Genomic DNA, 9,418 nt, shown 5'->3' with positions numbered 1-9,418 from the left:
TTACAACCAGCATCAATTGAATAGCTGTAGGATAAAAGATGCATGTCATTAATTGTTTGATCACAGATTTGTCAGTCCAATATCAATAAACGGCACTCGAGCTTAGACACGGCAGTGGTCACCATAGCAACACAGTGTTTTTTAAAGGCAAACACTGTGTTTTTGTTATTCATTTTTATCCCTCCTTGTGGAAATAAGAAGGTTGTAAACTTTAACAGCTATTTGTGATGGCACCCTAGGCTAAGCAAGTAATAATTATGGCTTTTTGGATGTTGTTTCTGATTTCAACAAAACAAACTTCTGACTGAATGGCTCCTTTTCCTTTTTTCAAGACGACTGTCAATAGGACTCTGACCAAGGATGAAAATGGGAGAGTCAAGGAAAAAATGGAGTCGTGCAGTACCTACAAAGTTTCGGCCCGCTGTGCTTTAGACAAAGCTCCCTGGAGCGACTGGAGCGCGGAACAGACAGCTCAGACTGGACTAAATGGTAAGAACCAGGAAGTGAATGGGGTGATTATAGACCTTTTCAGAGAGTATAAACAACATTATCTACTTTTGAGTTTGACCAACCCCACAGTTTTCTTAAGGAAATCTAACTAACACTGAGATACTGGCATTGGGATCCTAACAACAAGAACAACAAAAAAAACCCTCACTGATATTATTTTAAAGAGGAGGGACACAACAAGCATATATTGTATGTATTTTCAAATGTTGCTTCGATTGTTGCACATTGTTACAGACAATCAACTAAAACCCACGATTGGTTTTGCCCTAGATGTATATACAGTATGCATAAAACAAAATTCAAGAAAAATTGAAATTCAGGAACATTATTACTGGTTCTGAGAGTATAAAGATTTGAAAAGCAGGAATAGGATAGTGGATGCAGCGGTGGAGAGAGACTTTTAAAAGCTGCTCTGACACACATTCACTGGAAAGATCTTAAAGCAGAAGTAAGCGATATATTTGTGTTAATATAAGTCTTAAATAGTTATATCTTCCAACAGCAATCACTTACATAGAGTGTTTGGACCGAAACACGGGTCTGTCAGTCACTCTGCTCTGCTCTGAGCCGAGGAGAAAACATTTATCGTATCCTACAGTTTTTATCCAATGAGGAGAGAGAACGGCATGCAGGGCTGTGTGTGCAGCCAAGGGACGCCGTGAATGTGGTGACGTAGGGACGAGGACTGTTATGGTGCGTTCAAGGCAACTCGTAACTCGTGTTTTTCCGACCTGTGAAGTCGTACCAGTTCGATCTGGTACGAGTTCACGGGTCGGAAGTTACGAGTGGCCGTTATAGTGACTTTCACCGGTAAAACAGGTCGGAAAAACACGAGTGGGTTGCCTGGAACGCTACAAAGTCGTAAGTTGTGACTTGAAGTTGTAATTTACGGTTTCAAAAGCCTGCCTGGAACGCAGCATTAGCCAAAACGACCGGATCGCTTACTTCTGCTTTAAGATTAATGGTTTGTTCCAGATAATTCTTGTAAACAATTAGTGGTTCACGAGTAGGGAGGTACTTTCCTCGGAAGGATAACAGAATCCAAAACAAAAGCAGTGACTACTGGTAATGACATACAGTAATTGCTGAGCAGCGGGTGCCATAGTTATTATTAAAAGTTGTTTTGGTTTTTGTTCCAGGAAAGAACAGGTCATGTTCTGTTATTTTTGTCCAGTTGTTTCTGTATTTGTATTCCAGTCAGTAACTATTTTGAACATACTTTAACAGAGACTGGCGTCAAGCTACAGCTGTGGAGAAAAGTGTCCAAACCACAGAGCAATGGAATCAGAAAAGTTCATGCAATGTGGACGGTAAGGAAGACACTAAATGCTGCTTTTACATATTTTTGAAATTCACTTCCTTCATTTCCTAAGAGACATGGTTGCTGCATGATATTTCCTGACCTGAAGTGCTTCAAACTGTCTACACAGGGGCTTCCTGCAACATGCCCAGGCACATTCACCTACACTATTAAACAGACTGCCTACGAAGAAAACGAGACTGAAGTCGACACTTCTTGCAACAGTTCAACCTGTGATGTGCACATGGGCCAACAGGCACATCAACTAAATCTCACAGTTTTCCGTAATGGCACCCAGCTGGCCGAGGAGTCTGTTTATGTTCCAGCCATCGCAGAGAGTGAGTTGTAATGCTATTGATTTTGTTTTTTTGTTTCATGACTAACACTTTATTGATCATTTTGATTCATCTTAATGCATGTTAGTGGTCCATTATCAAACAGTTTTCATCTTCTCACTTGGCAGGCCTCCCTCAAGTCTCTGAAGTCGAGACTTCAACCACAGGAGGTGTTATTCTGGTCAGCTGGCAGCCTCCTGTTGAACCTGTCAGAAGTTACATGATCGACTGGACCCACAATGGACATGAATATTACTGGATGGAGACTGAGTACACTAACATGACACTGTTTGGTAGGTTGGACAGCACAAATGAAAGAGTAAATGAGTGTCAGATAGAGAGATGGATGTTGAGATAAATACTTAATGAGTCATAGGGTGAAAACATGGAAAGAGTGAGTGACTCATCAAACCCATCACTAATTTGTCTGGGCAAACAATGGATGCAGCGGTGGAGAGAGACTTTTAAAAGCTGCTCTGATGCACATTCACTGGAAAGATCTTAAGATTAACAGTTGAGTGTTTGAAAACTATGGCTCACATCCACCCATCTATCAATCATATAGCACTTTTCATACAATACATAGATACAATACCAAATAATACAATAAAATAGATTTAAAAATCTATAGTAACATATGCACCCCCCCCCCCCCCAAAAAAAACAAACAAACAAAAAAAACAAAACATAAAACAGTTGATACTAATTGATGAATTAATAAAAGATGATTCATCCATTTTCTGCTCAGCCTGTACTAGGGTCATGGGTGAGCTGGAGCCTATCTCAGCTTACTTCGGGTGAGAGGCGGGGTAATAAAAGATGAAATTAAATAAATTACAATAATAAAATAACAGAATAAGATTTAAAATACAATTAGTAAAGAACAGATAAAAATGAATTAAAAAATAAAATTACGATAAAATAAGTGACTAATGACCAAAATCACACAAACAACATACAATTATGAATACCAGCACCTTTTCAGATTAATTTATTCAACCAAGTTGACATGTGTGACACCTTTTCACATTTCAGATGTCAGATGGTCTTATGTAACAACAGTCAGTAACAGTTTGAGACTAAAACACACTTGCGACTGTGTTAGGTCACATTTGGACACTTCAGTGTCACAAGCGAGGTGCGGCATGCTAACACGCTCACGCTTATGGTTCTCACATTCCAGTCATGTTTCTACCAGTGCCTGTATTTGCCCGGTTTGCCTGCCTTTACTTGAGACTCTTCCCCTGCCAACAGTGACTCAGCAAATGCCCGTAGGTCTAGAGTTTTCTCAACACATGATGGTTGAGATGGTTTGTAATGTTTGCCCTGCTCACCGGCGTACAGTAACTGGGGAGTTGGAGGTTGTCTGTACAAAATTTCATGACATCTTCTTCAACCGTTTTTAAAACATGTCAGATTGGAGCAAAACTGTAAACCGACTGACCATCTGATAGCTTGGCTAAAAAGCTGAGCAGGGCCATTAGTGGAGGGAGAATTAAGTTTCAAGTTTCAAGTTTATTTCATTTACACAGCACCTTAAAAGCAAATAGTCTTTGCACCAAAGTGCCTCACAAACAAACATGAGGTACCAACTAGATCAATGCCTGAAAATCACTTGCCTACACCTTGTAATTGACGTTCAGATCTCCCCCTTTCTTTGCAGGCCTGCTGGATAAGAAGTCATACAATATCACGGTAACGCCCCTCTTCGATGACAGGACAGGTCATGGCACAGACGCCCTGCCAGTCTGTGCCACACTAGGAGGTATTTCATTACTCTTAGGGTTTTTTTATGACTCTCAAAAAAAACCGCACTAAAAAACAAAAACAACAGTTTAACCTAAAAACATGGTCTTCACAGATCCCGGAAATATCACTTTTGACAGTGTTCATCCTTATGACACATCTGCCTATGTAAGCTGGAGTATCAAGTCCCAGGAGGAATGCAGTGAATCTGTTAACAACTTCACAATCTTCTACCGGACACAGAAAGGGCCAACGTTCAGTAAGTCCACCACACTCTCTGATGAATATTGCCCATGGATTGAAGTAATATATTTCCTTTAACATTGTTATGTTTCTGTGATTTTATTGTAGACATTACTGTTGGCAGCACAAAACGTGACGTATCTTTAAAAGATCTGGATCCAGAAACCCAGTACACCATCTACATCAAGGGCACAGCTCATAATGGAACCACCCAAAGCAACGAGAGGCTCTTTAAAACTAAAAGATTTGGTAAGTAGGAGCTGATATGCTGAGTAAAAGTAAAAAAACAAAACAAAAAAAGAAGTAATATGTGCACAGCTGCAGCCCTCATCGGTTATATATATTTGGCTGACGGGCAGCAGGGCTTCAACATGAGCAAGTTGTTGTTAATGTTAATAAACAAGGAAAATGTTAAAATCTGACCATGTCCTTGAACAAGAGTACTATTCTGTTCTGGTAGAGAGGCTTGCAGATGTGGCCTTTGGATCATTGCACAATCACCTAAACTCTGCACCCCAGAGTTAGATTAAAACCTCCATCTGTGTTTCTTCTGCGAATGATCATGATACGATTACTGACCCATGTCTGATGCTGCGCCAAGGCTCAAGTGTTAATGTTACCACCACCCAGACGTATCTGCCAGGAGTGGCTTATTATGATCTTTGGGGAGGATTGATAGCTTGGTTCTACACATTGAACATCTCCTAAGTATTAATGTTTTTTTTGGTGAATTTCCATGAACAGGTATGAACATGCCTGTTTGTTTTGTCAGAGTGAGAATCTCCAGTGGCATTTTTCTTCTGAAGTGAATCACATTTTTGAGTAAGAGAGAAAATAACGCTCTGCTTCTCTTGAGTTGAGCTGCATTGGCATTACCGTATTCAGTCTGGTATGACCCAAGCTCCGGACATTAGTGTCAACACCTAAGACATGGAAGGCCACAAGGAAGGGAAGTTTTTTTTTTTTTGTCTCTACAGTAAAGAGACCCCTGGATGGCAGCACTCAACAACAGCTTGTTTGGGCTTGTAAAACAGTACGACGCCTCAAGTAAATTTGACTGAAGCCTGTTAATTTGTAAAATGACATGAGTCTGTTTAGTGGTTATAAAATTAATATATGAAGTTAACTGTCATTACTGGATCAGATGTAACATGTATCATTTACTTTATTGTCATGTTATGACTTGTATGATTAATCCCTCTCTAACAACAAGCTTAATCATATTATTACTCATACTACTCACCTACACTGCTATTACTACTCAAAGGGTAACTTGAGTGACGCATAACATGTTTGGATTGATGGCTCGTAGTTGTTGAAATGATCATGAATCATGGTTTCAGTCATTGTTGTTTTTTTGCAGAAATACCTTGCAAGCAATTCACAGAGTTTTGTGGAAGTGATTCATTTTCTGCGCGCACCAAACTGCTGCAACATGATCATAAATTCTTTTCTATGGCAGATCCGAGGCTCCTCACAGCGCTCAGCATCTCTGGAAGCATCGTTATAATTCTGGTGTTTTCTCTTGGATTATGCTGTGCTGTTCAGTAAGTTTCGATCTCTCTGTGTCTTCCATGATGCAATAAGGATTGATTTTGAATTAAAACACTGAATCAATAACCATAAAATCTTAAAACTGGTCTCTTACATCTAAATCTGCCCTGTAGGTGGAAGAAATTCAGGGAGAAGCCGGTTCCTAACCCAGGCCTGAGCTCTCTGGCGCTGTGGCCATCGTCAGATCATCAAAAGGTGAAATGGGAGGAATAAGTTGCCTTCATATTGCGGCAGCAGATGAAAAAAAAAATTAACCAAGTGATCCTTTATACAGCTGGTGGTCATGAAAAATCACAAAATTGTATGTGGTAGTATTTCTCCACAAAATCACAAGGCCACAGAGATTTTTAAAAAGAAAAAGTAAAGACACAGCTAAACATAGAAATCTTGGTGGTTTTGGACTTTTGTCTGAAAGAAGCCAGAGACATTCAATTGTGGGGAGGTCGAGTGGCGTCGAGTGGCGCAGCAGGTTAAGCAGGCGCCCAATGTATAAAGGCTACAGTCCCCCTTTCCTGCATGTCATTCCCCCTCTCTCTGCCTCCCCTTTTCCTGTCTCTCTCAACTGTTCTATCTAATTAAGGCATGAAAAGCCAAAAAATAAAACAAAAAACAACCATTGTGTGAAGGTCACAAAAAGGCAGCTGTTTAGCAGGAACGCCTAAGACTTCTCCACACTGCTACATGTAAGTTGGGCTAAACGTTTTCAGATTTAAAATGAAATACTGGATTCAACCCAAATACCTAACATTTTTGGACCACCTCGTTTTCAGAGGCATTTTAATGTTTTTCATGGATACTTCTTCCTCTAATATGCTTCAGTTAAAGAACAAAACAAAATGTGGAAATAATTTCACTGTCAAAAGTTGCTCTGGCCCCACCAGTATCATTTGTATTGTTACCTTCATCTGGTTGATTAATGACATCTGGTTCAATTTAATAATTTTCCCAATTAACCCCAATCACCAAACAGCAGTGCTTTATGTCTTATTGTTCTTCCTTTCTGTGTTTTTTTTTTCTTTCTGATCTGCCCCATCTAGGCGTTCAGTAATCCATCTGAAAGTTTATGTGACCCGATTTACACAGTGGAGCCTGAGGGAACGTCCATCTCTCCACCTGCTTCAGGCTGTAACCGAGCCACTGACCAGACTGAGGAATACACCGACCCAGCTGCTCTCGGACCAAACGTACAGGATGAGCAACCGGCTGAAGTTGAACTCCCAGAGACGGAGCACGTGGGTTCTGGAGAATCCACCGCGTTGCTGCTTCCTCCGGTTAACAACAACAGCTCACTCAATCCGTACCGCAGTCAGAGTTCAGTGGAAATTAAATCCCCCGAGAAAGTTAAACAATGTAAGCCCATCTCAGGGAAACAGCAGGAAAAAACAGCACCGATGACTGTGTATGTGACGCTGAACATGTTTGAACAAGGTCAGGGTAGGTGAGAGTAGCAGAAACATACAACAGGATACACGGACTATCAGCTCTGAATGAAGCTCAGCTGTGTTGTCCAAAGTGGAGTGAACCTAAATAAGAATAATTATATCTTATCTTATCATCTCATTCTCATCACCCAGATGTGTAAATAAATGTACATTTTGTCACTGTCTATGCCTTATTGATAGAAATGTGTTATGTTTATGTGTGTAGTAGTACAGTAGCAGCGTTAAGTCAAGCTGCTGCATGTACCTGATGTAAGAATATTTAGATGTGTATATGGCTGTGTATGTTAAGCACTACTACGTAATACGGACCAAATGTAACATTCAGCACTGTAAATAAAAGTTGTTTTTTTTACTCACACACACACACACACACAAGATAATGCAGCAGAGACTGAAATCATGTAATGTATAAGTTTGTGTTGTGCATGCAAATGTAAATAGGAAGAGTAATGTTAACATAATATTAGCTATGTATTATAAAGGTATTCTCTGTTCTTCCTCGTTTGTTATCACTGATACCCACACTTGTTAAAAAAAGAGTAAATATGTTTGAGACTATAAAGTTGTCACTCAATGTAGTTTTTTATTTTGCCACCTTCCAAAAATAAACAATTTTATTTTCCACAGAAACATTATGATATTAATGGTTAAATGGTTCATACTTTAAGAACCCAAGGACATTGCCATGAAGACATTTTGCTTGGCTCATATGGTCTAACAGGGAGTGAAGGTAGCTGCTTCCCCCTGCAGCCTAGAGGAGTAGATCACACACACGCACAAACACACACACGGATGGAAACATTAAAAGGGCTTAAAATCATGCATTAAAAAAACACACACACACAAAAACTATATATTTCTGTAACAGAAAAAAATTCAAATTTCTTTTTTTCATTTTCTTTTTACTAAATATATATATAGGCTATATACTATAACCAATATTGCAGTTCAGCTCTATAATCTGAAGGGATGGGCCTAAAAAAGATGCCACTGTATGGTTATAGTTTATATATATGTTACAGTCATTCATAACGATATAGTATAAAGTTATTATAGTTATAGTACAGGGGTCCTCAACAGGGGGTCTGTGGAGATGGGGGGTCGTTGAACTGTTGGTTGAGTAAAGTTGAAAAAAAAATGGTGTTGAAGTAAGCCAATGTAATTGTAACAACAGAGAGGGGCAGGTACTATAAGTTTTCTTCATCCTGCTCCTTTTCATTCATGGTGAAAATGTGTACATTATGTAAATATGTGCAACCATGTGAGAATGTATACCATGAATGAAATAAATTGAAATGAAATGAAAAACCTTGTGTGCATGATAATCATGCAATTGACAGACATAGTTGATATCAGCATTGGTATCAGTTCACAAGGTCTGCAAGGTCTGCAAGGTCTGCTTATATGCTCTGCTTTATATGGATATAAATGGCAGTCATGTCCACCCACTACTCACTGTACCTTGCACGTTTCAAATAAAAACATTAATACACATTTTCTTTTTATTAAAGCAGAAGTAAGCGATCCGGTGGTTTTGGCTAACTTCCTGTCAGCCAATGGTGTTAGCAGTCCCCGCCCTCGTCCCTACGTCACCACATTCACACGCATCCCTTGGCTGCACACACAGAGAGGACCGCCCCTTTATGCCGTTCTCTCTCCTCATTGGATAAAGGTTGTAGGATACAAGGAAAGTTTTCTCCTGGGCTTACAGCAGAGCAGAGTGACTGACAGACCCGTGTTTCAGACCAAACACTCTATGTAAGTGATTGCTGTCGGAAGATATAACTATTTAAGACTTATATTAACCAGTCCCTCCAGGATTTCGCGGGCTTTTTTTGTGATTGTTGCGGCCTAAAATGCCTGAATTTGCGGCCACATTTTGAAAAAATTGCGGTGAATGTTGCGATGTTTTAAGTGCTTTTGTTGCGATTAAATTGCGGGAGACAGAGAAAGTTGCAAAAAAAAGTTGCAGTTTTGTTCTGAATAATTAAAAATCTAAGGAAAATTGAAAATTTTGAAATGTCACAAATTAATGTGATGTCATGTTATACCAGCAATTTTCCACTTGTTAAGAAAGGCACAGGAAAATTATATAGAGTTTAAAGTTGTTTTACTTTTAATTAAAATGTCTGTTTAAAAATCGTGGTAAAAGAACTGTTTTATTAAAACAGTCCAGTTTTTGAATAAAAAGGGGAGGGTGGCTACTCAAGTCCAGGGCCAGGGCCTTAGGATGGGGGAAGGGGCACCTGGCCGCCGGCTGCTCCGCTCCGGCCCTGCAGTGGCGCACT

General features: G+C 39.7%; 1 protein-coding gene across 1 annotated transcript; it reads left to right on the top strand.

The window, feature by feature from the left end:
- Positions 1-115: 115 nt before the first annotated feature.
- LOC146960355 (interleukin-31 receptor subunit alpha-like) lies at positions 116-7,408 on the top strand. Its single transcript, XM_085772445.1, has 10 exons — positions 116-489; positions 1,738-1,820; positions 1,941-2,148; positions 2,274-2,438; positions 3,809-3,910; positions 4,007-4,150; positions 4,243-4,383; positions 5,597-5,681; positions 5,802-5,883; positions 6,726-7,408. Exons 1-10 carry the CDS (start codon positions 309-311, stop codon positions 7,128-7,130), a joined length of 1,596 nt encoding a protein of 531 aa, XP_085628571.1. The 5' UTR covers positions 116-308; the 3' UTR covers positions 7,131-7,408.
- Positions 7,409-9,418: the final 2,010 nt, after the last annotated feature.

Source organism: Trachurus japonicus, unplaced genomic scaffold (genome assembly GCF_045865225.1).
Source record: "Trachurus japonicus isolate A0001 unplaced genomic scaffold, Traja_1.0 AP030479.1".
Lineage (NCBI taxonomy): Eukaryota > Metazoa > Chordata > Actinopteri > Carangiformes > Carangidae > Trachurus > Trachurus japonicus.
This window is presented reverse-complemented; position numbering and strand designations above follow the sequence as displayed.